The 27750-nt window shown below is 53.1% G+C and overlaps 1 protein-coding gene across 5 annotated transcripts; it reads left to right on the forward strand.

Annotated features, from left to right (window-relative positions):
- Positions 1-26992, forward strand: grm1b (glutamate receptor, metabotropic 1b). Of its 5 annotated transcripts, XM_078941063.1 has the most exons (12): positions 1-371; positions 595-1383; positions 2175-2424; positions 4593-4828; positions 4993-5007; positions 5409-5420; positions 8093-8339; positions 9136-9304; positions 10097-10223; positions 11057-11984; positions 12096-12126; positions 23633-23771. In XM_078941063.1, exons 2-11 carry the CDS (start codon positions 660-662, stop codon positions 12124-12126), a joined length of 2739 nt encoding a protein of 912 aa, XP_078797189.1. In that variant the 5' UTR covers positions 1-371; positions 595-659; the 3' UTR covers positions 23633-23771. The 5 variants fall into 5 exon arrangements, with proteins under 5 accessions (XP_078797189.1, XP_023807631.1, XP_023807634.1 ...); XM_023951863.2 differs by lacking the exon at positions 12096-12126 and having other exon boundaries at positions 23598-26992; XM_023951866.2 differs by lacking the exon at positions 12096-12126 and having other exon boundaries at positions 23633-26992.
- The last annotated feature ends 758 nt before the right edge of the window (positions 26993-27750 follow it).

Here is a 27750-nt window from a genome sequence, read left to right on the forward strand (position 1 = left end):
GTGTTTTTTCTTCTAAGGAGGGGGGTGTAATCGTGTTATTTTGTCCCGCTTTGGTTCTCATTTTTCTGGACTTTCTTTACTTCTCAGACTTGAAGACATTTTTCTGTTTCAGAGCTCTGATCCACTTTTCCTGTCAGAAGAAAATCCAAAGTGTTTCCGTTATAGATGCGTCACTGCCCACCCCCCACCCCCACACGTGTGCGAAGCGCGACTCCGAATCAGGGACACTGCAGCGAATGTGACCCGCTTCAGGATGCAGTGAGGAAGAGGAGAAGAAGGGGGCATGTCGTGATCACGGGGACAGAGTCGGTCCCGCTGCGTTTTCCGGTTCGGTTGCACGCAGAGCAGAGCCGCCGCTCCCGCCGCCGCAGGTAGGTCCGCTCAGGTGTCGGTGCTGTTTTGGGTGCACGTGCGCGCTGGAGGACGGAGACCGGGGATGTTTGTGGAAAGTTGAGGCGGACGGGGAGCCGCTCCCGCCGCTGTCCGTGGTGCTGAAAGTCCTCAGTGTGCCGCAACCCCCCTTTCATCTTGAAGTCCTGCGGGGAGCGCGCACCTGTCCGCACTTTTAACGTTTGGTGCTTGTATCCCCCCCAGGATGAAGGTGCAGAGGCAGCTGCCCTCAGAGGATTGATGGAGTTTGGATCAGCACCTGTGGAACAATGTCGACCATGATCTACCTGATCTACCTGACTGCAGTCAGCACCTTGTCGCTGCCCGTGCTGCTGTTCCAGGCCTTCGTCTGGTCCAAAGGGAAGTATGAGCGGTCCGTGGTTCCGATCTCGGCGTCCCGCCTGGTGGCCCGCATGGATGGGGACATCATCATCGGGGCCCTGTTTTCCGTTCACCACCAACCTTCAGCTGAGAAGGTGGCGGAGAGGAAGTGCGGGGAGGTGCGCGAGCAGTACGGCATCCAGAGGGTGGAGGCCATGTTCCACGCCCTGGACCGGATCAACTCTGACCCCACCCTGCTGCCCAACATCACCCTGGGCTGCGAGATCCGGGACTCCTGCTGGCACTCCTCGGTGGCGCTGGAGCAGAGCATCGAGTTCATCCGAGACTCCCTCATCTCCATCCGGGACGACTCGGAGGGCTCCAAGTGGTGCATTGAGGGGACACCCTCCAGTCAGCCCCCATCCACCAAGAAACCCATCGTGGGAGTCATCGGACCCGGCTCCAGCTCGGTGGCGATTCAGGTCCAGAATCTCCTGCAGCTCTTCAACATCCCGCAGATCGCCTACTCTGCCACCAGCGTCGACCTGAGCGACAAGACGCTCTTCAAGTACTTCCTCCGGGTGGTTCCGTCCGACACGCTGCAGGCCAGAGCGCTGCTGGACATCGTCAAGCGACACAACTGGACCTACGTGTCTGCGGTCCACACAGAGGGTAAGGCCACGCCTCCACACCTGTGTGACATCTGCCTCAGCAGCTGCAGGTGTTTCTCGCCTGACAGCAAAGAGGAGGAGGAACCTCAGAGGAACGTCTGAGCGTCCGGCTTTCCTTCTGTGAGCTTCTGAAGAAAAGGAACCTTCGCCTGCTCCCCACTGGGTTCTTCACACTCAGCACTTTCACAAAAACGCAACTTCTGAGAGAGTTTTACTCCAGACGCTCACAGAGCAGAAGAAGAGCAGCCTCTCCAGATGTTCCAGAGGAGGTTCCTCCTTTTCCTCCCATGTGTGGGTCAGCAGTTCCTCTCCAGTTCAGAGGAGTCACTGCTGCCTCCTGTAGGACCTTCTCAGCCATCTCTGCTGAGGCAAACTCAGGTCTTCATCAAACCAAAACCACGTCAGTCCAGTTCCTGCATCCATACCTGAGTTCAGATGAGAAACGCTCAAACAAAAGCACAAGAGGTTTCCCAGGATGGACTCACAGCGGCTGATCTGAGCCTGGAAAGAGTCTGAACCTCCTGGTTCAAATTCTGATCCGTAGAATCTTTTGGTGGAATCAGTCCAGTCTGGAGGTTCCTTCCTGCTCCTCTCCTACATGGTGTGAACAGCAGCCAGGAGCTTCGGACGGACTGGATGCCTGAAGCTGCTCTCAGAGTGCTGATTCAAAGCTTCTCACACGAGTTGTTGTGGTTTCCTCACAGAAACCTTGAATTAGCGATGAAGATCTGCACATCCTCTGGAGGATGAAGAGTCTGGGTCTCACCTGACAGCGCCTCTTGTCTCCCTCAGGTAACTACGGGGAGAGTGGGATGGAGGTCTTCAAAGAGCTGGCTGCACAGGAGGGCCTCTGCATCGCTCACTCTGACAAGATCTACAGCAACGCCGGCGAGAAGCACTACGACAGGCTGCTGAGGAAGCTGCGGGAGCGCCTGCCCAAAGCCAGGGTGGTGGTCTGCTTCTGCGAAGGCATGACGGTCCGGGGGCTGCTCATGGCCATGAGGCGGCTGGGGGTCTCTGGAGAGCTCCTCCTAATTGGCAGGTTCGTTAGAGAAGTTTTCCCTCGGGGGAGCTGGCTGCTGCCACTTCTTCTGTTCGGGAGGAAAAGGGGAACTTTTCAAAGATTCCTTTTCTTCTTGCTATTTCGGGGGGGGGGGGTCATCAAACTAAATGATAGCAGAGTTCAAAGCAGCCTCCATTACGTCAGATTTCAGATGCAGCCTCTCCCACTTTTGCAGCTCTCAGGCTTTCCTTTTGCATGCATGCTTCTTTCATGTGCAGCCTTGTGCCTGAAGGCTCCGTGTGGAGCTGTTTGATGGCTGCATGCGTCCTTCATGCCGAGGAACCGTCAGTGGATGTGCTGCAGCTGTGGAAAGAAAAGCTCCCCCTGTTTGGATTCTAACCAGCGAGCTGTGTTGTTACATCCACATCTGTAAATCAGTGCCGGTGTCGTCAAATCTGTGGTTTTGGACGGTTCTTTTTTGTGCAGTTTTGTGTTTTTGGTTTTTCCTGTTGGCGTTTGGGTTTAGTTCTCCGGTTTCCTTAAACACCTTTAGGTTCTTTATGAAAGGCTGAAATTTGTCCTCCTGCCTCCGGTTGAAGCTCCACGCCGTGATGAGGAGCGGTTCCCTGCTGCTCGCATCAGTCGACTCCTTTTGTATCTGAACACCTCAAACCTTTGATGATTTCTTTGCCAGAAAGTTTCAGAACGCTCAAATAACTCTGTGAGGAGTAGAACCCAGAGTGGAGACACGTCTGTCATTCCTGACATGGATTTGTTTCCAGAGCTGCATGTTGCAGTTTGGGAAAGTTTCTTCCCTCAGTTTTGTGTTTCTGTTGTTGTGAGCTGTCGCAGCGCCTTCACAGATGGGTCGTGGACTGAAACCAAAGTGTCCCAGAAAGCAGATCTTTAGGTGGAGCTCTGCAGGACCAGGATGGACGGCACGCAGACGTCAGGTGGAATCAGACATGTCCTCTTCTCTGTGAGGAAGACGCTGCGAGTCGAGCTCAGTCATGAAAAATGCATCCACTGCTTCCTGTCAGAGGACAAGCAGCATGGCTAATATGTGGCAGCGCCTTCATCAGGAGCTGCAGAGCGAACTTCATCGCCCAAACGCTCACTTCTGCTGCTGTTAGACGTTTCTGCTGAAACATTCAGAGCGTCTGTGGTTCTCCTACAGCAAAGTGAAAAACAGTGATCAGCCGTGACCCACTCATGAAAAAGGAGGACTTGTGCCGACCTCAACCTCCCCTCGCCCTGTGGCTCCTCCTTCATGCTGCTGCTGAAGTTTCTGCAGAAGATGAGGAGGCTGTGAGGGACCGAGCTCGTTTTCCAGGTCAAGGAGACTCCTGAAAAAGGAAAGTGTTTTTGGAGCGATGGATGCATGCAGAGTTCTGCAGAACTGCAAAGCCCGGAGGTGCCGGTCACCAGGTGTCCACCTCCTGCTGTGAGGAGGACAAAGGAGGCGGGAGATCTCACGCCTCAGATCCCTCACCAAGCGCCTTTGATCAGCCCCCACCGCTGCGTTCTGTTTGTTCAAAGTGACTCACGAAGCTGCGATCTCAGATCTGAGCTGCAGATCCGGACAGTCCAGCGGGTCCTGACGTCAGAACTGGTGGCGGGTTCTGGCGCTCAGAGTGTTGGAGCGGGATGGTGTGATGCTGAGGAGCAGATGGTCGGGTAGCGTGGACGCTGTCGCACGGACACCCACCGTCACGCCACCGCTCTGAGGCCTGAAAGTGGACGTTACAACTTCTGCCTCCCAGACGCCGTTTCTGTAGAAGACAGAATCTCAGGAACTCCAGAGGCCAAACGCTGTCGTCTGGGTTACCGGCAGGTTTGGGGTGCTGCTCATCAAACTCCTCAGTGTGGGGTGCAGACGTTCAGTGAATTCTGGCTAACCCCCCAGGGTTCACACACGCTGCAAGCTTTTACTTTCAAACTGATGCTCAGGTCCTAGAGGACGATTTAATTTAGCATTTAAAAAGTGGTTTTACAATTCAGGATTCATGTAAAAGCTCCTGCAGGCCTCACAGAGCTTCACGATACCATCAACCATAGAGGTCAGGTTCAAGGTCAACGGAAACAGAAGGACCTCTGTCATCAGATCCTGATCCACGATCTCCATGGATCCACATCAACAACACGGGCCTGAGATTCTGGATCTGATCCAGTCCTGTGATTCAGACGCCGTCTGCTCCTCTCCGCAGTGACGGCTGGGCAGACAGGGTGGAGGTGGTGGAGGGATTCGAACCCGAGGCGGTGGGCGGCATCACCGTCAAGCTGCAGTCGGCGGACGTGTCCTCCTTTGATGATTACTTCCTGAAGCTGAAGCTCAGCACCAACACCCGCAACCCGTGGTTCCCCGAGTTCTGGCAGTACCGCTTCCAGTGCCGCCTTCCCGGACACCCCCAGGAGAACCTGAACTACGCACGCAACTGCACAGGTAGCTGCACCCCTTACCTGCTTACCTGGGAGGGGGTCTTTGTTTCTGTTTGTTCTGTTGGAGCCAGAAGCCCCCAGAGATGGGAAAGCTGGGGGGGGGGGGGGGGGGGGGTCTTAGTCCATGTTTTAACACATTCTTTTATTTCATTCATGTGGCCTCCACAGAGGATGATGATCTAGGTAAAACTCCTTTTTCCAGGGCTGCGGTGAACGCATCATCTTCAGTTTCTGAAACGTTGCTCATCAGCATGTCTCCAAAACGCCGCTCCCATCACCCTTTTCTGTATATTTACGTTTTTAATCTGAAGGTTGACCAGAACCAGAATGTTTGTCCACATGGATCAGAAATCAATAAACGTAAATATAAACCAATGCATGCTCCTCCTCCTCTCTGAATCTGCTTCTGCACCTCCTGAACTCCTCCTTGGTTTTGGCGGCACGTTTTCCTGAATTCCCTCCACCTGACTGATGCTCCAGCCAAGCTTCCATGCCTCATGGTAGACGTTAGAGCAGAACCTGTTTCCCAGAAGCTGAACCCGCTTCTTCTTCTCTCTTTCCTCCTCTTCCTCTTCTATGAGTAGAACTCCAGGACGGTGAGTCAAAGCCTCTCGGTGGACCTTAAGCGCTCCTCATGAAAATATACACAGAGGTTGACTGACATTAAGCTTCGTGAAGAGGGCGTGGCCACAGCGTTTGCCTTTAATCTCAGTGGACCTCTTCTATATGAAGCTATTGGGATGTTTTTAGGCGGTGTGAAACCTGGGAACGGGGGCTCCGGTTCCTCCATTCCGACCTCAGAGATTGATTTGAAACAGCCCAATAACTGCTGTGGCTTCCAGTGCATGATGTCACCACAGAGGGATGGCATAGGTGGTGCAGCGGCCTGCCGGTTTGCATGACTGAAGCTGGCTCCCAGCTCAGCGGGCGCCGCGGACGAGGAGCTCCTAAAGTAGTTCAGCAGCAGCAGCAGCAGCAGCAGCAGCAGCAGCAGCAGCGTTCCCTTCAGATGCTCCAGCAGCTGCCACCAACAGGATTTCCTGTCGGGTGATGCTGCCGCCCGCTGAGCGGCGGCAGCATCACCCGATGACCACGCGGAGCTACAACCGCTTCAGTGTGGAGGGATATCGATTCCACCTCAACGCACACAAGACTTTCTGTTGAAAATGAAAACATGACATATTTGCTTTCAAATACTTTTTCTATGCTTTCAAAATTGTAAAGTTTGCCTTCAAATCTTTTGTTTTTGCTTCACCCTTTCCACCCAAAATTTCATTTTTGCTTTAATTGTTTTTACTTTCAAAATGTTTGTTTTTACTTTCAAAAACGATTTTTGCGTTTGCAACTCGAATGTTTCAGATGCGTTGTGTCTCATCTCGCTTTTTTCCTATCTTTGATTTTGCTGCCATTAGTTTGAGTTTAAAGCTGCCATCAAACAGATTGGTCCAGATTCTACACAATCAAAGCAAAAAAACAGTGAAAGCAAATATTTATATTTTCTTTTTCAACTTAGACAGTTTAGTTTGCAGCGTGGTGGCATAGATATTACTCCATACTACAGTAATGCATGCAGTGAGTGACAGCTACACAGTCAAATGCTGCTGGGTGAAGCAGGCTGACCCTTGAAGCTTCTGAAGCTTCTGAAGCTTCTGAAGCTTCTGGAGCTTCTGAAGCTTCAGAAGCTGAGAAAACTTAAGTCTTTTAGCCAATGAGAAGGTAGAACATTGAGTTCCCTCCTGCTTCATCAGAAGTACAGGGAACAGAAAGATAAAAAGGATGTAAAGAAGTTTGGTGACCAGGTAATTCATGTCTGTTCAGGTCATGAAAAAAACCAGCTTACATGAACGCACCACACACAGACATCAAGGACAAAACCAGGAAAACTCATTTTAGACTCTTTATCAAGTCAATGCACATGAGAGCTCATTCTAGAACCACAAGACCTCCAGAACCAGACTGAGAGACCTCCAGAGACCCGACCCGCCTCCGGACAGACCGGACAGGCGGACAGGCGCGTTTTTATCGGGAACAGAGGGATCTCAGCAGATCAGGACTTAGAAGCTGCTGTTCTGCTGCGTCCTGAACCCTCTCTGAGGATGGTACTGGTTCAGATAGGAACTCATGACTCAGCATTTCTCCACTGTCGACTGATGGCTCCACCCACTCCTGTTCAGGGACGTGTGATAGTGGGTTTCAGTCCCTCGGTAGACATTTTAGACAGGTCCACATAAAGTCACATGGTTCCAGACGGACTTGTCCACCATCCGCCCCGCTGCGGCTCTGGCATGGTCACGGCTGTGGATCAGTGTCTAACACCATGGCAGAGGGGAAGCCGTTCAGAGGTTGGATGTGGACGGGTTGAAGCTCTCTGGTTGGAGCAGCCTGTCCGCCAACTGTTGACCATGAGGGTCAAATTCCAGGCTGCTCTGTCATTGTGCCTTTGAGCCAGACACTGAGTCCACATAGAAACCAGCAGTCAGTTCATGCGCTGGAACGTTTTCTTCATCCATGAATGTGTTTGTTTGTCAAAAGCTGATCTGGACAAACAACATCGCAGACGATCAAGAAACTGAGAAACGGCTTCTGGAGAAAATGTGAAAAAGAAAACCCTCCAAACATGTGTTGCTCTGGACGTTCTCCTTTGTGGGTAGCATTCCACATGCACACACACACGCAAACACACACGCAAACACACACACACAAACACACAACATGGGCTGCAGGGATGACAAACCGCATGATCACCTGAAAAGGTGGTCATGTTTGCAGGTGCGGCTGCTGTGCAGTCTGCATGCAGACGTGTTTCCAGCTCTGCGTTGTCTGCGTTGTCTGCGCAGCCGTGATGCTTTATCAGAGCGTGTCTCTGAAGAGCCTCTACAAAGACAAACTGCTTTGCTTCCAGCTTGCATTACACTGAACTGATAGGGTGAGTTTGGACTGGACCTGCTTTCCTCTGAACTAAACCCAGTTCTGTGTCTGAAAGGCACAGACAGGCTTCCCAGATTGGTGCTCTCACACAGTCAGGTTCTAATTGGATCTGTCTCTCCGCCGAGTAGCCGGGCTTCCAGCAGCCTCCCACAGAGAAGGACATTAGTCGTAGGTTTGGCTGCTGCAGTGCATGATGTGAGCACCGATCACTCCTCTGTAACTTCCTGCTAGACCCTGAGACCTGAAAGCAGGAGCATTTAGGAGACGCTCCTGCTTGCAGCCCTGCAGGCCGTTCTGCTTCCTGCTTCTGAAAGTCTTCACTGTGGTGTCGTGTGGGCAGGTTATGAAAGCCTGGAGGACAACTATGTTCAGGACAGTAAGATGGGCTTCGTCATCAACGCCATCTACGCCATGGCCCACGGCCTGCATGACATGCACTCCCACCTGTGCCCCGACCACGTGGGGCTCTGCGACGACATGGAGCCCGTGGATGGAAGCCACCTGCTGGACTTCCTGCTCAAGACTTCCTTCGCCGGTGTTTCTGGAGAAGACATCTGGTTCGATGAGAATGGAGACTCACCTGGAAGGTAAAGCCCCGCCCATCTGGCTCTGCCACAGGTGATGTTTTGATGCTTTAACCGGTTTTTCTTCAACTCAAATTCCAGAACGTTTCTTTATCAGAGCCAACAGAAAACATACTTTAATGATCCAGTCAACATTTTTCCAACACATAACATGACATGTCCAGTTGTCTCCAGACTCTCTGGAGAGAGGAGGAGATGCTGCGGTAACCGTGGTAACCATGAGACCAGCAATCTCCTCTTAGGAATGTACTCATTTTTAATGATGTCACGTGAACATTTGTTCTGTTTTCTTTGGGTTTTTTGGAGAAGAAAAGAGTTGAAATGATTCTTAAAACTTTTTTTTCCAAAGCCTCTGCCTCCTTTGATGTCACCATGGCAACAGCAGAGAGTTTCTATCAGAGCAGCCGCAGGAGCAAACTCCTGCAGATTCCTGTAAATTCTTCTCCTAATTAAAACACTAAGACACTAACAGTGGATCCACCAGGGAGGAGAGCGCCACCTAGAGTCAAGATCTGAAATGATGGAGAAAATGCTGGAAGGATTGACCTCTGACCCCAGATTTTACCTGCAGGAACCTGAAACTTCCAGCTGAGGGTCTCTGACCCCCGCAGAGTCCCAGCTGCTTCAGGGTCACTAGCATGTCCGACTCTGAACAGAAAGGAGGCCTGCAGATCAGTGTGTTCTGAGACGCAGCTCCTTCAATGTTGTTAAAAACGTTTTCACGTCTTCAGTCGGCGCCCTGTTGCACCGCACAAAGGTGAAGACATCTAAAGTGTTTGCTGTCCGTTTCCTCCGTCAGGTACGAGATCATGAACTTTCAGCGGGTGGAGCCCGGCGTCTACGACTACATCAACATCGGCTCCTGGCACGAGGGCCTCCTCAGCCTGGAGGAGGAGCTGATCCCGATGAACAGCAGCGACATGGTGCGCTCCGTCTGCAGCGAGCCCTGCTCCAAAGGAGAGATCAAGGTCCTGGACCGTCCTCTGTGCAAATGTGTGTTGCTGTGCGCTGCACGGCCTAGAGCTGCAGCTCCTAAAGGCATGATGGGTAATGATGGCTGCCGTTCTCAGAGGTGACCCGAGTCAGAGGTTTGCTTCAGTCTGCAGCAGCAGAGGAACAGTGGGATCTGAGCGTCAGACGCTCCTCCACCGTTCAGCTTCAGCGAGGCTGAGACGTCTGTGCAGGAACCAGAACCACTGGGTTCTGATGAGGGAAAACTCCCATTCACCCTTAAACATGGCGTTTTTCCTGCAGCATGAAGGTTTGAAAAGAGAACGGAGGGTTGTGGTTCCTTCAGAAGCATCCATTGGTTCTGATTAGGTCTCCGTCACGCGTCCCTGCTGTTCCCTCTCTCAGCCACAGCCTTTAGTTGAGGGGTTGAACGGTGGGAGGGAGAGTTTGATGTCTTTTCCTTCAGTTCATGAATTTGGTGGAGTGTTGTTTGTAAATGACAGACGGACAAACATCAAACTGGGCTGAAACCGGGAAAAGGGTGTCCGGTTCTGTATCAGCTGCTGGTTCCTGAGTGCAGAGGCGTCATCCTCGCACATCTGGAAACAGCAGCACCATGTGGGGCACGCCCCCCCCCCAGCCAAACTGAGCGTGGTCCTGCGTCTATCACTGAAACTCTTGGTCAGACGTGTCGCATGTTGGTGTGTTTGTGGTTCCTGCAGCGACTGAAAGCCGTTTGTTCTGTCAGAAGAAGGTTAGCTTGCTGGAAGAAGTGACGCCTTTTCTCCGTGTTCCTGAAATGGAAACAGGTCATCAGGAAGGGGGAGGTGAGCTGCTGCTGGATCTGCACCGCCTGCAAGGAGAACGAGTACGTCCAGGACGAGTTCACCTGCAAGGCCTGCGAGCTGGGCTGGTGGCCCGACGAGGAGCTGGAAGGTGGGTTTCCTCCTCCCTGCAGGTTCTGTGTTGGTTCTCCTCAAAGCCGGGACCAGAGACAGGTTCTGTTGGATCCGTCTCAGAGGCGGGCCGGAACTGCGATGCGGTTTCATCTGTCGGGAGCAGCAGCTCTGAAGGGGCTGGAATTCATGCTGACGCTGTGGAGATCAGAACCGGCGGCGGTAGACCCTGGACTCCCCGGAGAGGCCCCCCCCCCCCCCCCCCGCTTTCACAGAGACGTTGAGTTGGCGGTGCAGGCGCTCCTGCTGGCAGAAGCCGCATAGGCCGCCCTTCCCGCCGCAGCGCCTCCCAAACCCGTTCCGTCCCATTTCCACTGCTTTCCCATGACACCTGAGAGCACATTCATCATCCTCGCCGTTTCACGCCACAGCTGCCCTACTTCTCTCTGCTGGCCCACTTTTAGGGGGCTTGTAGTCCAAACATGAGGATGTGCTGGTGTTTCTGCAGACGCAGACCTGCCAGAGCTTCACAGGAACGCCGTCTCAGTCAGTGTCCGTGTGGATGGAGGCGGGTTTCAGGCTTCAGAGAGACTCCATCCTGCTGGACTCGTCTAAAAGGCAGTCAGTTGCTTTGTCCTGCAGCAGCGACCCCCCCCCCCTGAGCTGGCTGTAGCCCAGCCTGGCCGTGGTGGAGCGGAAAAGCGTTTATTTATAGCTGAGCTACAAACCTACTTTGGAAGTTTCTGCATTTTCAGGCTGAGATGCCTTTGCTCAATTTTTGATGAACTCTTTAATAAAATCCTCAGTTGGTGCTGAAAGCAGGAGATAAAAGATGGATGTGAGTCTTTTACTCCCATGTTTCCCTTTCTTCAGGCTGTCAGCCCATCCCCCTGCACTACCTGGAGTGGAGCAACCCCGAGTCCATCATTCAGGTGGTCTTCTCCTGCCTGGGCATCCTGGTGACCTCCTTCGTGGCCTTCATCTTCGTCTTGTACCGGGACACGCCTGTGGTCAAATCCTCCAGTCGGGAGCTCTGCTACATCATTTTAGCAGGAATCTTCCTGGGCTACCTGTGCCCCTTCACGCTCCTCGCCCGGCCCACGGTGGCGTCCTGCTACCTGCAAAGACTTCTGGTCGGCTTCTCGGCTGCCATGTGCTACTCGGCCTTGGTTACCAAAACCAACCGCATCGCTCGCATCCTGGCCGGCAGCAAGAAGAAGATCTGCACCAGGAAGCCGAGGTTCATGAGCGCCTGGGCTCAGGTGGTCATCGCCTCCGTCCTGATCAGCGTCCAGCTGACGCTGGAGGTCACCCTCATCATCATGGAGCCGCCGGAGCCCATCAAGTCCTACCCGAGCATCAGAGAGGTCTTCCTCATCTGCAACACCAGCAACCTGGGCGTTGTGGCTCCGCTGGGCTACAACGGTTTGCTCATCATGAGCTGCACCTACTACGCCTTCAAGACCCGCAACGTTCCTGCCAACTTCAACGAGGCCAAGTACATCGCCTTCACCATGTACACCACCTGCATCATCTGGCTGGCCTTCGTGCCAATCTACTTTGGCAGCAACTACAAGATCATCACCACGTCCTTCTCCGTCAGCCTCAGCGTGACGGTGGCTCTGGGCTGCATGTTCACGCCAAAGATGTACATCATCCTCGCTAAGCCTGAGCGAAACGTGCGCAGCGCCTTCACCACCTCAGACGCCGTGCGCATGCACGTCGGCGACGGCAAAATTGCCTGCCGCAGCAACAGTCTTCTCAACATGTTCAAGAGGAAGAAGAACGCCGGGAACGGCAGGTGGGTCCTTAATTGAGTCTGAGCGCTGCTCCTGAAGCACCTCAGGGATGCTAGTTTGCCGCCGTTCCCTCCCGGAGGGAGCCTGACCTCTAACTGTACTCACTTTCATAGGGGCGCCCGTTACAAAGAGTGGCAAATGTAGGTCAGTACCAGATTCCCGCCCTCATCACAACCTGACACCTGATGAGAATGAAAACCAGCATCTCTGTGTGCTCAGGGACAAACCCAGGCTTCCTGCGGCGCTGCGGGAATCGAACCCACCATTTCAGACACTTTACTGAGCGCCTGCAGGAACCCTGGGCAAAAAAGTACAACACTCTGAACCAGTGTTTGCCCGTTTAGACTCATGAAGACACAGATTATGGTTTCAAACAGAATCCTGGTCCCTGATCCCAAACCAGGACGGTTTCTGCTGATCTGCTACCCTCACAGAATCCGTCAGGTTTCAGTCCAGACTTTGACCAGAACTCTCCAGAACTGTCCGTCAGGACTCGGCTGTAGTAAAACAATGTCAATGCTACCCCCCCCACACACACACACACACAAACACACACACCTCCACACAGCGCTTTCAGGAGAACAAAAGACAGAAGGAGCGTGCAGTTCCATCAGCTGCTCATGTGGAGGCGCTATAGTCCAAATCAGCTTTAAACTGGATGGAAAACAGCAGGAAGGAGGAAAGTAGCTCCTCCCACTCGTCCTCTGAGGAGCATCCATGCAGGAGCTCCTGCTCCTGCTCCTTCTTTACTTCACCTTCCAGATTCACGCTGTGGCTGTTTGGTTCTCCTCCAAACACACTGCACAGCAGCAGTTCACAGCAGCTCTTCCCTATGGTTCTCCTCCTCTCTGTGGTTCTCCTTCTCTCTCTGGTTCTCCTCTTCTCTCTGGTTCTCCTCCTCTCTGTGGTTCTCCTCCTCTCTGTGGTTCTCCTTCTCTCTCTGGTTCTCCTCCTCTCTGAGGTTCTCCTCTTCTCTGAGGTTCTCCTCTTCTCTCTGGTTCTCCTCCTCTCTGAGGTTCTCCTCCTCTCTATGGTTCTCCTCCTCTCTCTGGTTCTCCTCCTCTCTGAGGTTCTCCTCCTCTCTCTGGTTCTCCTCCTCTCTGAGGTTCTCATCCTCTCTGTGGTTCTCCTCCTCTCTTTGGTTCTCCTCCTCTCTCTGGTTCTCCTCCTCTCTTTGGTTCTCCTCCTCTCTCTGGTTCTCCTCCTCTCTGAGGTTCTCCTCCTCTCTGAGGTTCTCCTCCTCTCTCTGGTTCTCCTCATCTCTCTGGTTCTCCTCCTCTCTGAGGTTCTCCTCCTCTCTGAGGTTCTCCTCCTCTCTTTGGTTCTCCTCCTCTCTGAGGTTCTCCTCCTCTCTGAGGTTCTCCTCCTCTCTGAGGTTCTCCTCCTCTCTGAGGTTCTCCTCCTCTCTTTGGTTCTCATCCTCTCTGTGGTTCTCCTCCTCTCTGTGGTTCTCCTCCTCTCTTTGGTTCTCCTCCTCTCTGAGGTTCTCCTCCTCTCTGAGGTTCTCCTCCTCTCTCTGGTTCTCCTCATCTCTCTGGTTCTCCTCCTCTCTGAGGTTCTCCTCCTCTCTGAGGTTCTCCTCCTCTCTTTGGTTCTCCTCCTCTCTGAGGTTCTCCTCCTCTCTCTGGTTCTCCTCCTCTCTGAGGTTCTCCTCCTCTCTCTGGTTCTCCTCCTCTCTCTGGTTCTCCACCTCTCTGAGGTTCTCCTCCTCTCTGAGGTTCTCCTCCTCTCTGAGGTTCTCCTCCTCTCTGAGGTTCTCCTCCTCTCTTTGGTTCTCATCCTCTCTGTGGTTCTCCTCCTCTCTTTGGTTCTCCTCCTCTCTCTGGTTCTCCTCCTCTCTTTGGTTCTCCTCCTCTCTATGGTTCTCCTCCTCTCTCTGGTTCTCCTCCTCTCTGAGGTTCTCCTCCTCTCTCTGGTTCTCCTCCTCTCTGAGGTTCTCATCCTCTCTGTGGTTCTCCTCCTCTCTTTGGTTCTCCTCCTCTCTCTGGTTCTCCTCCTCTCTTTGGTTCTCCTCCTCTCTCTGGTTCTCCTCCTCTCTGAGGTTCTCCTCCTCTCTGAGGTTCTCCTCCTCTCTCTGGTTCTCCTCATCTCTCTGGTTCTCCTCCTCTCTGAGGTTCTCCTCCTCTCTGAGGTTCTCCTCCTCTCTTTGGTTCTCCTCCTCTCTGAGGTTCTCCTCCTCTCTGAGGTTCTCCTCCTCTCTCTGGTTCTCCTCCTCTCTGAGGTTCTCCTCCTCTCTCTGGTTCTCCTCCTCTCTCTGGTTCTCCTCCTCTCTGAGGTTCTCGTCCTCTCTGAGGTTCTCCTCCTCTCTGATGTTCTCCTCCTCTCTGAGGTTCTCCTCCTCTCTTTGGTTCTCATCCTCTCTGTGGTTCTCCTCCTCTCTTTGGTTCTCCTCCTCTCTCTGGTTCTCCTCCTCTCTTTGGTTCTCCTCCTCTCTCTGGTTCTCCTCCTCTCTAAGGTTCTCCTCCTCTCTGAGGTTCTCCTCCTCTCTCTGGTTCTCCTCCTCTCTGAGGTTCTCCTCCTCTCTGAGGTTCTCGTCCTCTCTGAGGTTCTCCTCCTCTCTGAGGTTCTCCTCCTCTCTCTGGTTCTCCTCCTCTCTGAGGTTCTCCTCCTCTATGAGGTTCTCCTCCTCTCTTTGGTTCTCTTCCTCTCATTGGTTCTCCTCCTCTCTTTGGTTCTCCTTCTCTCTCTGGTTCTCCTCCTCTATGAGGTTCTCCTCCTCTCTCTGGTTCTCCTCCTCTCTGAGGTTCTCATCCTCTCTGTGGTTCTCCTCCTCTCTGAGGTTCTCCTCCTCACTGTGGTTCTCCTCCTCTCTTTGGTTCCCCTCCTCTCTCTGGTTCTCCTCCTCTCTGAGGTTCCCCTCCTCTCTTTGGTTCTCCTCCTCTCTCTGGTTCTCCTCCTCTCTGAGGTTCTCCTCCTCTCTTTGGTTCTCCTCCTCTCTGTGGTTCTCCTCTTCTCTCTGGTTCTCCTCCTCTCATTGGTTCTCCTCCTCTCTTTGGTTCTCCTTCTCTCTCTGGTTCTCCTCCTCTCTCTGGTTTTCCTCCTCTCTGAGGTTCTCCTCCTCTCTCTGGTTCTCCTCCTCTCTGAGGTTCTCATCCTCTCTGTGGTTCTCCTCCTCTCTTTGGTTCTCCTCCTCTCTCTGGTTCTCCTCCTCTCTCTGGTTCTCCTCCACTCTGAGGTTCTCCTCTCTGTGGTTCTCCTCCTCTCTTTGGTTCTCCTCCTCTCTGTGGTTCTCCTCCTCTCTGTGGTTCTCCTCCTTTCTTTGGTTCTCCTCCTCACTGTGGTTCTCCTCCTCTCTGTGGTTCTCCTCCTCTCTTTGGTTCTCCTCCTCTCTGTGGTTCTCCTCCTCTCTTTGGTTCTCCTCCTCTCTGTGGTTCTCCTCCTCTCTTTGGTTCTCCTCCTCTCTGATGTTCTCCTCCTCTATGAGGTTCTCCTCCTCTCTTTGGTTCTCCTCCTCTCATTGGTTCTCCTCCTCTCTTTGGTTCTCCTTCTCTCTCTGGTTCTCCTCCTCTCTGAGGTTCTCCTCCTCTCTCTGGTTCTCCTCCTCTCTGAGGTTCTCCTCCTCTCTCTGGTTCTCCTCCTCTCTGAGGTTCTCCTCCTCTCTGAGGTTCTCCTCCTCTCTCTGGTTCTCCTCCTCTCTGAGGTTCTCCTCCTCTCTCTGGTTCTCCTCCTCTCTCTGGTTCTCCTCCTCTCTCTGGTTCTCCTCCTCTCTTTGGTTCTCCTCCTCTCTCTGGTTCTCCTCCTCTCTGTGGTTCTCCTCCTCTCTCTGGTTCTCCTCCTCTCTGAGGTTCTCCTCCTCTCTGAGGTTCTCCTCCTCTCTCTGGTTCTCCTCCTCTCTCTGGTTCTCCTCCTCTCTTTGGTTCTCCTCCTCTCTCTGGTTCTCCTCCTCTCTGAGGTTCTCCTCCTCTCTGAGGTTCTCCTCCTCTCTCTGGTTCTCCTCCTCTCTCTGGTTCTCCTCCTCTCTCTGGTTCTCCTCCTCTCTCTGGTTCTCCTCCTCTCTGAGGTCCACCTCCTCTCTCTGGTTCTCCTCCTCTCTGAGGTTCTCCTCCTCTCTGAGGTTCTCCTCCTCTCTCTGGTTCTCCTCCTCTCTCTGGTTCTCCTCCTCTCTCTGGTTCTCCTCCTCTCTGAGGTTCTCCTCCTCTCTCTGGTTCTCCTCCTCTCTCTGGTTCTCCTCCTCTCTTTGGTTCTCCTCCTATCTTTGGTTCTCCTCCTCTCTCTGGTTCTCCTCCTCTCTGAGGTTCTCCTCCTCTCTGAGGTTCTCCTCCTCTCTCTGGTTCTCCTCCTCTCTGAGGTTCCCCTCCTCTCTTTGGTTCTCCTCCTCTCTCTGGTTCTCCTCCTCTCTGAGGTTCTCCTCCTCTCTTTGGTTCTCCTCCTCTCTGTGGTTCTCCTCTTCTCTCTGGTTCTCCTCCTCTCATTGGTTCTCCTCCTCTCTTTGGTTCTCCTTCTCTCTCTGGTTCTCCTCCTCTCTCTGGTTTTCCTCCTCTCTGAGGTTCTCCTCCTCTCTCTGGTTCTCCTCCTCTCTGAGGTTCTCATCCTCTCTGTGGTTCTCCTCCTCTCTTTGGTTCTCCTCCTCTCTCTGGTTCTCCTCCTCTCTCTGGTTCTCCTCCACTCTGAGGTTCTCCTCTCTGTGGTTCTCCTCCTCTCTTTGGTTCTCCTCCTCTCTGTGGTTCTCCTCCTCTCTGTGGTTCTCCTCCTTTCTTTGGTTCTCCTCCTCACTGTGGTTCTCCTCCTCTCTGTGGTTCTCCTCCTCTCTTTGGTTCTCCTCCTCTCTGTGGTTCTCCTCCTCTCTTTGGTTCTCCTCCTCTCTGTGGTTCTCCTCCTCTCTTTGGTTCTCCTCCTCTCTGATGTTCTCCTCCTCTATGAGGTTCTCCTCCTCTCTTTGGTTCTCCTCCTCTCATTGGTTCTCCTCCTCTCTTTGGTTCTCCTTCTCTCTCTGGTTCTCCTCCTCTCTGAGGTTCTCCTCCTCTCTCTGGTTCTCCTCCTCTCTGAGGTTCTCCTCCTCTCTCTGGTTCTCCTCCTCTCTGAGGTTCTCCTCCTCTCTGAGGTTCTCCTCCTCTCTCTGGTTCTCCTCCTCTCTGAGGTTCTCCTCCTCTCTCTGGTTCTCCTCCTCTCTCTGGTTCTCCTCCTCTCTCTGGTTCTCCTCCTCTCTTTGGTTCTCCTCCTCTCTCTGGTTCTCCTCCTCTCTGTGGTTCTCCTCCTCTCTCTGGTTCTCCTCCTCTCTGAGGTTCTCCTCCTCTCTGAGGTTCTCCTCCTCTCTCTGGTTCTCCTCCTCTCTCTGGTTCTCCTCCTCTCTTTGGTTCTCCTCCTCTCTCTGGTTCTCCTCCTCTCTGAGGTTCTCCTCCTCTCTGAGGTTCTCCTCCTCTCTCTGGTTCTCCTCCTCTCTCTGGTTCTCCTCCTCTCTCTGGTTCTCCTCCTCTCTCTGGTTCTCCTCCTCTCTGAGGTCCACCTCCTCTCTCTGGTTCTTCTCCTCTCTTTGGTTCTCCTCCTCTCTCTGGTTCTCCTCCTCTCTGAGGTTCTCCTCCTCTCTGAGGTTCTCCTCCTCTCTCTGGTTCTCCTCCTCTCTCTGGTTCTCCTCCTCTCTCTGGTTCTCCTCCTCTCTGAGGTTCTCCTCCTCTCTCTGGTTCTCCTCCTCTCTCTGGTTCTCCTCCTCTCTTTGGTTCTCCTCCTATCTTTGGTTCTCCTCCTCTCTCTGGTTCTCCTCCTCTCTGAGGTTCTCCTCCTCTCTGAGGTTCTCCTCCTCTCTCTGGTTCTCCTCCTCTGAGGTTCTCCTCCTCTCTGAGGTTCTCCTCCTCTCTCTGGTTCTCCTCCTCTCTGAGGTTCTCCTCCTCTCTCTGGTTCTCCTCCTCTCTGAGGTTCTCCTCTCTGAGGTTCTCCTCCTCTCTCTGGTTCTCCTCCTCTCTGAGGTTCCCCTCCTCTATGAGGTTCTCCTCCTCTCTTTGGTTCTCCTCCTCTCATTGGTTCTCCTCCTCTCTGAGGTTCTCCTCCTCTCTGATGTTCTCCTCCTCTCTGAGGTTCTCCTCCTCTCTTTGGTTCTCATCCTCTCTGTGGTTCTCCTCCTCTCTTTGGTTCTCGTCCTCTCTCTGGTTCTCCTCCTCTCTTTGGTTCTCCTCCTCTCTCTGGTTCTCCTCCTCTCTAAGGTTCTCCTCCTCTCTGAGGTTCTTCTCCTCTCTCTGGTTCTCCTCCTCTCTGAGGTTCTCCTCCTCTCTGAGGTTCTCGTCCTCTCTGAGGTTCTCCTCCTCTCTGAGGTTCTCCTCCTCTCTCTGGTTCTCCTCCTCTCTGAGGTTCTCCTCCTCTATGAGGTTCTCCTCCTCTCTTTGGTTCTCTTCCTCTCATTGGTTCTCCTCCTCTCTTTGGTTCTCCTTCTCTCTCTGGTTCTCCTCCTCTATGAGGTTCTCCTCCTCTCTCTGGTTCTCCTCCTCTCTGAGGTTCTCATCCTCTCTGTGGTTCTCCTCCTCTCTGAGGTTCTCCTCCTCACTGTGGTTCTCCTCCTCTCTTTGGTTCCCCTCCTCTCTCTGGTTCTCCTCCTCTCTGAGGTTCCCCTCCTCTCTTTGGTTCTCCTCCTCTCTCTGGTTCTCCTCCTCTCTGAGGTTCTCCTCCTCTCTTTGGTTCTCCTCCTCTCTGTGGTTCTCCTCTTCTCTCTGGTTCTCCTCCTCTCATTGGTTCTCCTCCTCTCTTTGGTTCTCCTTCTCTCTCTGGTTCTCCTCCTCTCTCTGGTTTTCCTCCTCTCTGAGGTTCTCCTCCTCTCTCTGGTTCTCCTCCTCTCTGAGGTTCTCATCCTCTCTGTGGTTCTCCTCCTCTCTTTGGTTCTCCTCCTCTCTCTGGTTCTCCTCCTCTCTCTGGTTCTCCTCCACTCTGAGGTTCTCCTCTCTGTGGTTCTCCTCCTCTCTTTGGTTCTCCTCCTCTCTGTGGTTCTCCTCCTCTCTGTGGTTCTCCTCCTTTCTTTGGTTCTCCTCCTCACTGTGGTTCTCCTCCTCTCTGTGGTTCTCCTCCTCTCTTTGGTTCTCCTCCTCTCTGTGGTTCTCCTCCTCTCTTTGGTTCTCCTCCTCTCTGTGGTTCTCCTCCTCTCTTTGGTTCTCCTCCTCTCTGATGTTCTCCTCCTCTATGAGGTTCTCCTCCTCTCTTTGGTTCTCCTCCTCTCATTGGTTCTCCTCCTCTCTTTGGTTCTCCTTCTCTCTCTGGTTCTCCTCCTCTCTGAGGTTCTCCTCCTCTCTCTGGTTCTCCTCCTCTCTGAGGTTCTCCTCCTCTCTCTGGTTCTCCTCCTCTCTGAGGTTCTCCTCCTCTCTGAGGTTCTCCTCCTCTCTCTGGTTCTCCTCCTCTCTGAGGTTCTCCTCCTCTCTCTGGTTCTCCTCCTCTCTCTGGTTCTCCTCCTCTCTCTGGTTCTCCTCCTCTCTTTGGTTCTCCTCCTCTCTCTGGTTCTCCTCCTCTCTGTGGTTCTCCTCCTCTCTCTGGTTCTCCTCCTCTCTGAGGTTCTCCTCCTCTCTGAGGTTCTCCTCCTCTCTCTGGTTCTCCTCCTCTCTCTGGTTCTCCTCCTCTCTTTGGTTCTCCTCCTCTCTCTGGTTCTCCTCCTCTCTGAGGTTCTCCTCCTCTCTGAGGTTCTCCTCCTCTCTCTGGTTCTCCTCCTCTCTCTGGTTCTCCTCCTCTCTCTGGTTCTCCTCCTCTCTCTGGTTCTCCTCCTCTCTGAGGTCCACCTCCTCTCTCTGGTTCTTCTCCTCTCTTTGGTTCTCCTCCTCTCTCTGGTTCTCCTCCTCTCTGAGGTTCTCCTCCTCTCTGAGGTTCTCCTCCTCTCTCTGGTTCTCCTCCTCTCTCTGGTTCTCCTCCTCTCTCTGGTTCTCCTCCTCTCTGAGGTTCTCCTCCTCTCTCTGGTTCTCCTCCTCTCTCTGGTTCTCCTCCTCTCTTTGGTTCTCCTCCTATCTTTGGTTCTCCTCCTCTCTCTGGTTCTCCTCCTCTCTGAGGTTCTCCTCCTCTCTGAGGTTCTCCTCCTCTCTCTGGTTCTCCTCCTCTGAGGTTCTCCTCCTCTCTGAGGTTCTCCTCCTCTCTCTGGTTCTCCTCCTCTCTGAGGTTCTCCTCCTCTCTCTGGTTCTCCTCCTCTCTGAGGTTCTCCTCTCTGAGGTTCTCCTCCTCTCTCTGGTTCTCCTCCTCTCTGAGGTTCCCCTCCTCTATGAGGTTCTCCTCCTCTCTTTGGTTCTCCTCCTCTCATTGGTTCTCCTCCTCTCTTTGGTTCTCCTTCTCTCTCTGGTTCTCCTCCTCTATGAGGTTCTCCTCCTCTCTCTGGTTCTCCTCCTCTCTGAGGTTCTCATCCTCTCTGTGGTTCTCCTCCTCTCTGAGGTTCTCCTCCTCACTGTGGTTCTCCTCCTCTCTTTGGTTCCCCTCCTCTCTCTGGTTCTCCTCCTCTCTGAGGTTCCCCTCCTCTCTGTGGTTCTCCTCTTCTCTCTGGTTCTCCTCCTCTCTTTGGTTCTCCTCCTCTCTTTGGTTCTCCTCCTCTCTCTGGTTCTCCTCCTCTCTGAGGTTCTCCTCCTCTCTGAGGTTCTCCTCCTCTCTTTGGTTCTCCTCCTCTCTGTGGTTCTCCTCTTCTCTCTGGTTCTCCTCCTCTCATTGGTTCTCCTCCTCTCTTTGGTTCTCCTTCTCTCTCTGGTTCTCCTCCTCTCTGAGGTTCTCCTCCTCTCTCTGGTTTTCCTCCTCTCTGAGGTTCTCCTCCTCTCTGAGGTTCTCCTCCTCTCTGGTTCTCCTCCTCTCTCTGGTTCTCCTCCTCTCTCTGGTTCTCCTCCTCTCTGAGGTTCTCCTCTCTGAGGTTCTCCTCCTCTCTCTGGTTCTCCTCCTCTCTGAGGTTCTCCTCCTCTCTTTGGTTCTCCTCCTCTCTCTGGTTCTCCTCCTCTCTGAGGTTCTCCTCCTCTCTGAGGTTCTCCTCCTCTCTTTGGTTCTCCTCCTCTCTGTGGTTCTCCTCTTCTCTCTGGTTCTCCTCCTCTCATTGGTTCTCCTCCTCTCTTTGGTTCTCCTTCTCTCTCTGGTTCTCCTCCTCTCTGAGGTTCTCCTCCTCTCTCTGGTTTTCCTCCTCTCTGAGGTTCTCATCCTCTCTGTGGTTCTCCTCCTCTCTTTGGTTCTCCTCCTCTCTCTGGTTCTCCTCCTCTCTCTGGTTCTCCTCCTCTCTGAGGTTCTCCTCTCTGAGGTTCTCATCCTCTCTGTGGTTCTCCTCCTCTCTGAGGTTCTCCTCCTCACTGTGGTTCTCCTCCTCTCTTTGGTTCCCCTCCTCTCTCTGGTTCTCCTCCTCTCTGAGGTTCCCCTCCTCTCTGTGGTTCTCCTCTTCTCTCTGGTTCTCCTCCTCTCTTTGGTTCTCCTCCTCTCTCTGGTTCTCCTCCTCTCTGAGGTTCTCCTCCTCTCTGAGGTTCTCCTCCTCTCTTTGGTTCTCCTCCTCTCTGTGGTTCTCCTCTTCTCTCTGGTTCTCCTCCTCTCATTGGTTCTCCTCCTCTCTTTGGTTCTCCTTCTCTCTCTGGTTCTCCTCCTCTCTGAGGTTCTCCTCCTCTCTCTGGTTTTCCTCCTCTCTGAGGTTCTCCTCCTCTCTGAGGTTCTCCTCCTCTCTCTGGTTCTCCTCCTCTCTGAGGTTCTCATCCTCTCTGTGGTTCTCCTCCTCTCTTTGGTTCTCCTCCTCTCTCTGGTTCTCCTCCTCTCTCTGGTTCTCCTCCTCTCTGAGGTTCTCCTCTCTGTGGTTCTCCTCCTCTCTTTGGTTCTCCTCCTCTCTGTGGTTCTCCTCCTCTCTGTGGTTCTCCTCCTTTCTTTGGTTCTCCTCCTCTCTGTGGTTCTCCTCCTCTCTTTGGTTCTCCTCCTCTCTGTGGTTCTCCTCCTCTCTTTGGTTCTCCTCCTCTCTGTGGTTCTCCTCCTCTCTTTGGTTCTCCTCCTCTCTGATGTTCTCCTCCTCTATGAAGTTCTCCTCTTCTCTTTGGTTCTCCTCCTCTCATTGGTTCTCCTCCTATCTTTGGTTCTCCTTCTCTCTCTGGTTCTCCTCCTCTCTGAGGTTCTCCTCCTCTCTCTGGTTCTCCTCCTCTCTCTGGTTCTCCTCCTCTCTCTGGTTCTCCTCCTCTCTCTGGTTCTCCTCCTCTCTCTGGTTCTCCTCCTCTCTTTGGTTCTCCTCCTCTCTCTGGTTCTCCTCCTCTCTCTGGTTCTCCTCCTCTCTGTGGTTCTCCTCCTCTCTCTGGTTCTCCTCCTCTCTCTGGTTCTCCTCCTCTCTCTGGTTCTCCTCCTCTCTCTGGTTCTCCTCCTCTCTGAGGCTCTCCTCCACTCTGAGGTTCTCCTCCTCTCTCTGGTCCCCCTCCTCTCTCTGGTTCTCCTCCTCTCTGAGGTTCCCCTCCTCTCTGTGGTTCTCCTCTTCTCTCTGGTTCTCCTCCTCTCTTTGGTTCTCCTCCTCTCTCTGGTTCTCCTCCTCTCTGAGGTTCTCCTCCTCTCTGAGGTTCTCCTCCTCTCTTTGGTTCTCCTCCTCTCTGTGGTTCTCCTCTTCTCTCTGGTTCTCCTCCTCTCATTGGTTCTCCTCCTCTCTTTGGTTCTCCTTCTCTCTCTGGTTCTCCTCCTCTCTGAGGTTCTCCTCCTCTCTCTGGTTTTCCTCCTCTCTGAGGTTCTCCTCCTCTCTGAGGTTCTCCTCCTCTCTGTGGTTCTCCTCCTCTCTCTGGTTCTCCTCCTCTCTCTGGTTCTCCTCCTCTCTTTGGTTCTCTTCCTCTCTTTGGTTCTCCTCCTCTCTCTGGTTCTCCTCCTCTCTGAGGTTCTCCTCCTCTCTGAGGTTCTCCTCCTCTCTTTGGTTCTCCTCCTCTTTCTGGTTCTCCTCCTCTCTCTGGTTCTCCTCCTCTCTTTGGTTCTCCTCCTCTCTCTGGTTCTCCTCCTCTCTCTGGTTCTCCTCCTCTCTCTGGTTCTCCTCCTCTCTCTGGTTCTCCTCCTCTCTCTGGTTCTCCTCCTCTCTTTGGTTCTCCTCCTCTCTCTGGTTCTCCTCCTCTCTCTGGTTCTCCTCCTCTCTCTGGTTCTCCTCCTCTCTTTGGTTCTCATCCTCTCTTTGGTTCTCCTCCTCTCTCTGGTTCTCCTCCTCTCTGAGGTTCTCCTCCTCTCTGAGGTTCTCCTCCTCTCTTTGGTTCTCCTCCTCTTTCTGGTTCTCCTCCTCTCTCTGGTTCTCCTCCTCTCTTTGGTTCTCCTCCTCTCTCTGGTTCTCCTCCTCTTTCTGGTTCTCCTCCTCTCTCTGGTTCTCCTCCTCTCTTTGGTTCTCCTCCTCTCTCTGGTTCTCCTCCTCTCTCTGGTTCTCGTCCTCTCTTTGGAACGTTCCTTTGCGTTCACATTGAAGTGACCCGTTCCAGAGTCGGTCGGCAGAACCGAGACTCCTGTTCTAAAGAGGACTGTTGGATCTGGATTCTGTCCCAGCTGCGGTTGGGTGAAGGCGGGTTCCCCCTGAACCGCTCCTTTGGACATTTGTCCCCCAAACCTTCTTACCTGTGATTACACCTGTACAACCGTTCATGACAGTCTGATCAAAGCAGGGGGGCAAATACTTTCACAGTGGTGTGTACTTTTTAAGTGAACCAGAAATTCTGTCTTTGCTTGTGTCTTTCTGGGTTCCTGCCAAGTAACAGTGCTCTTTATTTTGTTCTTAGTTCTAATGGAAAGTCTGTGTCATGGTCTGAACCAGGTGCAAGACACCCCCCCACAGGGGATCACATGTGGCACAGACTGTCAGTCCATGTGAAGAAACAGGAAGCAGCTTCCAATCAGACCGCCGTCATCAAACCGCTCACTAACACCTACCACGGCGCCGCTCAGGACTTCTCCGACCTCAGCACCAAGACTCTGTACAACGTGGCTGAGGAGGACGAGAGCGAGCCTGTCAGTTACAACCCCCCCGCGACCCCCCCCATGATGGCCCACGGGCAGATGCCTGCCTGTGGGGGCAACAGAGACGAGGAGGCGGAGCTCTTCTCTGCCCAGCCTCTGCAGGAAAACAGCATCATTCCTCCCCCCGTGATGAAGGAGCGCGTGGGTGAGGGGGGGTCTCTGAAGTTCAGCAGCGACCCCCACGAGATCTGCCCTCTGATCCGCATGCCTCCGCCCGTGAGCAGCGGCAGGCCGGTTTACCACCAGGCTCACCTGATCCAGCAGGAGCCGGTGCTGCCGGACCACCTTGACCCGTTTGACGAAGAGTCTGTCTATCCTGAGGAGGAGGAGGAGGAGGAGGAGGAGGAGGAGGAGGGCGAACAGTTTGGACTTCTCCATGGATACATGTACAACAACACACAGATTCACGATGACGAGGCTGACGTCAAACTGGCCATGGAGGACTCTCTGGCTTTGATGCCCCCCTCCCCGTTCCGAGATCGCTCTTTCACTCCAGAGAGCCCGTTTCCCAACTCGCCGGCGTCCGAGTCCATGTTGTCCACGCCCCCAAACGTGACGTACGCCTCGGTCATCCTCGGAGACTGCAAGCAAAGCTTCTCCACTCTGTGAGCAGACGCTTCCAGTCGTCATGACAACGCGTTCGGATGCTTCTGAGCCCCCCCCAAGCCCCCCAGAGGGTTCCAACGCTATTTAATGACTGCTGTGATAAAAGTGCAGAAAAGAACGGCGTCTTCATGTTAGCATCACATGCAGTAGGTAGAAGCCTGCATTCCTAGCAGACCGACTGTATTTCTAACCATGGTAGGATAAAGTAGGCCGTAGGCGCCTGCGGGTCACGCTCTGTACATTCCTGTCGTGAGGAGAACCTCATCGCCAAACGTTCTTCTGTTCCTTCATGCTGACGTTCTGAGAGCAGGTTATGGGGCTGAGGGAACCCGCAGAGAGAAGGCATTTCCTCTATGGGCACGCTGCGGCGGCGGGTCGTGGTGAGCGCTGATACAACACGGGAAGAGCACACCAGGCACGGGACGCGCGTTTGAACTCCTAGAGCAAGCTGTTGGCGTGTTCTTGAGCGCGTCTAGGAGTTCAACCCAAACCCTGAAAAGCGCCTTTACCTTTTCATCGGAAGCGTTCGCTTGAACGTTTGTTGCTGAGGGCGGCGTGATCGTGACTTCAGGGTAAAGCGTGGTGTACACATTCTTCAGTTTTTTAACCCCCCCAAATCCTGCAGACTGTTGCAGTAGCTGGTTGTGTGCGGTCAGTCAGGAGCCAGTACTCCCACCTCACTAACGACCGGACTGTGGCGTAAGGACGCTCTACCACAGCATCACCCTACGTCAGAAGTGCAACTTCCATTGTCCTTACAAACACTTCACTTACCACACGCACAACAATGGTACGTTCCATTTTCATGACGTCCCTTAAGGTGTCCATACGAGCCTCAAGGGAACTGAACGACACACCTGAGCTCCCCTTAAGCCCCTCCTCTCTGCGACCCACCACGGACCCAGACAGCCCAAGAACCTGCAGAACCCGTACTGACCCCCCCCCCCCCCCCCCCCCCCCCCCAGAGGCTTTAGCACAAACATGAGGGTCGCACAGGAAGTGGAACATGTGGTCATAAGGCCTTTGCTTCACCTGTGGCTGCATTGAACTTCCTGTTCCACCTTGGGTTGGTCAGGTGAAAGAATCGCCCGTTCCTCCCGTTTCCTGATGGGTTTTCTAGAGTTCTTTGTTTCATCAAACCTCAGAGAGAACGCGTTAAAGTCACGGAACAAAGTCACGGAGTGAAATGACTCAGACAGTAAACAGGAAGCAGGTTTGGCTTTGGTTCCTTCAGCATCAGCATTAAGAAACAGGAGAACGTCTCTGGAAACCGTTCCAAAACGTCACGTTTGGATCTGCTTTGTGGAGTAACAGTGAAAGCCTGAAAGGCTCTGAGGCGTTCCAACGTTTCAAAGAATCACCTGTTATTTAGGCTGATATTTTCAAAATAAAAGCAGATCAGTCAACTGTAAATGCGAGTGTGTAGAAGACTTTCATTACCGCGTTAGTTATGCTCACAAACTGTAGAAACAGGAAAAAGTCCTGCAGAAAGCAGCCGAGGATCATCAACATGAGCTAGCAGAGCTTCACGCTGCTTCGCTGAAGACTCATCTGCCGTTTAGACCACGTCTTCATCCAGAGTCTTCAGAAGTGAAGCTTACAGGTCCATGCTTTGGTCGGGGAGAGGAACCTAAAGGCCTCGGAGTCTCCAGAAGAAATATCTTTCAAAAAGAAATGATCCGGAAACACCAGAGGGAAGCTGTCGGTCTAGTTTCAGACTGTTGACCCGGAGCTGCCACAGGAAGCTGGACTCACCTTTCTGAAGCAAAGAGGCTTCGGTTTCAGATGAATGAGAACCTAAAGGTGATGTTTTGGTTTCAGTGGGTTTCCAAACTCCAGCTGCTCTGAAACTAGTCTTAGCGTTTCTCAGGTTGTAACGACGTTTCCTTGTTGGAAGGCCTGAGGAGCGATGTGGGTGGAGCCTGGAGGCGTGGGTTCAGACCTCGTCGCCGTTTCTTTGCTAAACTAAAGCTGTTCCATGAAGCTCATGTGACATTCCAGCAAATCTCCTCATTTAGTCTATGAAGAATGTAGCAGAAGGACAGAACTGCCTTTTCTTTCCTTGGTTTTGTATATTTATGCCCCCTGTGGTCTGAATCCAGCTCTGTACTGTAACGTGAAATGTTTTCTATTTAGACACGATGCTGTAAAGATCATCCTATGAGATCAATTATTCTGTTTTGTGAATGTAGAAATGTTTTGCTTTCCAAATCCCTCTGAGGTTCCGTCTTCAGCAGAACATCCGTCCCGTCGGGTCGTCAGGAGCTTCACTGCCTTCCAGAGCTTTTCGCCATCATGAAGTGCTTTGGTTTCCATTTATTCTGATTGTAGCTGCAGCTTCTGCCAGATTCATTAGGCCTGAATTGATCAACAAAGCACTATTATTTGGAGTAAACTTGATATTTTGTATGTTTTTGTGTCCTGAATACTTTGAGAACTTGATGTACAGAAAGTACTACTACTTTGATCTTCTGCTGTTTGTCCACAAAGAAAAGATGTAATTTCAATGCTGAGAGACTCGATGACAATAAATACGGAGTTCCATCGAAAACAGGATCTATTGAATAAATGAGGATTGGATCAGTTTCCAGGTGTTGTCCAGGATCAGAGGGACGTTTATGGATGTTGATGAGGCTGGAATGGACCGGAAGACCTCCAAGCAGCCGGGTCAGAAGGGTCTCTTCGGACGGAAGCGTCCCAGGTTTGGACTCGGAGATGACGAGAACAACCAGAGAACCAAATGAGAAGGTCTCATCGAAGCCACCGAAACCCTGCAGTCCTCACAACCCCACCCCCACCCCTCCCCTCAGACGTGGAGAAGGTCTTCAGACCACGACAGGGAACCTCTGAAAGCAGAGTTCTCCTCTGAGAGCTCACAGCCCCTCCTGCCTCAGCTCCACAAACCCAAACCAGAGTCGACTCCCCGCCATCCACCATCAACATCAGAGAGGCCTCCTTCATCAGAGACAAGGTGAGGGGCGACGGGCCTTCATCTCCTTCCTCTGCCTCAGTGACCAGGTCCAATCAACACCTCTGTGGACAGGAAGCAGCTCATGAACAGGCCAGCAGGAGGCGCCGCCTCCACACGAGGACCACATCCAAAGAGCCAGAGGGACAGACAGGTGGAGGAAATGATCCCACATGTCCAGCAACAGCAGGAGGAAGCTGCTGCTCCTCTGTGACCTTCATCTTCCAGAACCGAAGGATTCCGGCTCTGCTGGACCTTCTAACCTCCGTACAGGTGAAGACGCAGCTCCTCACTCACAGACCAGGATCTGCTGTTTGACTCCCACTGTCCACTACAGCCCC

Source organism: Oryzias latipes, chromosome 22 (genome assembly GCF_053564925.1).
Source record: "Oryzias latipes strain Hd-rR chromosome 22, Olatipes_Hd-rR_3.1".
In the NCBI taxonomy this organism is placed as follows: Eukaryota; Metazoa; Chordata; class Actinopteri; order Beloniformes; family Adrianichthyidae; genus Oryzias; species Oryzias latipes.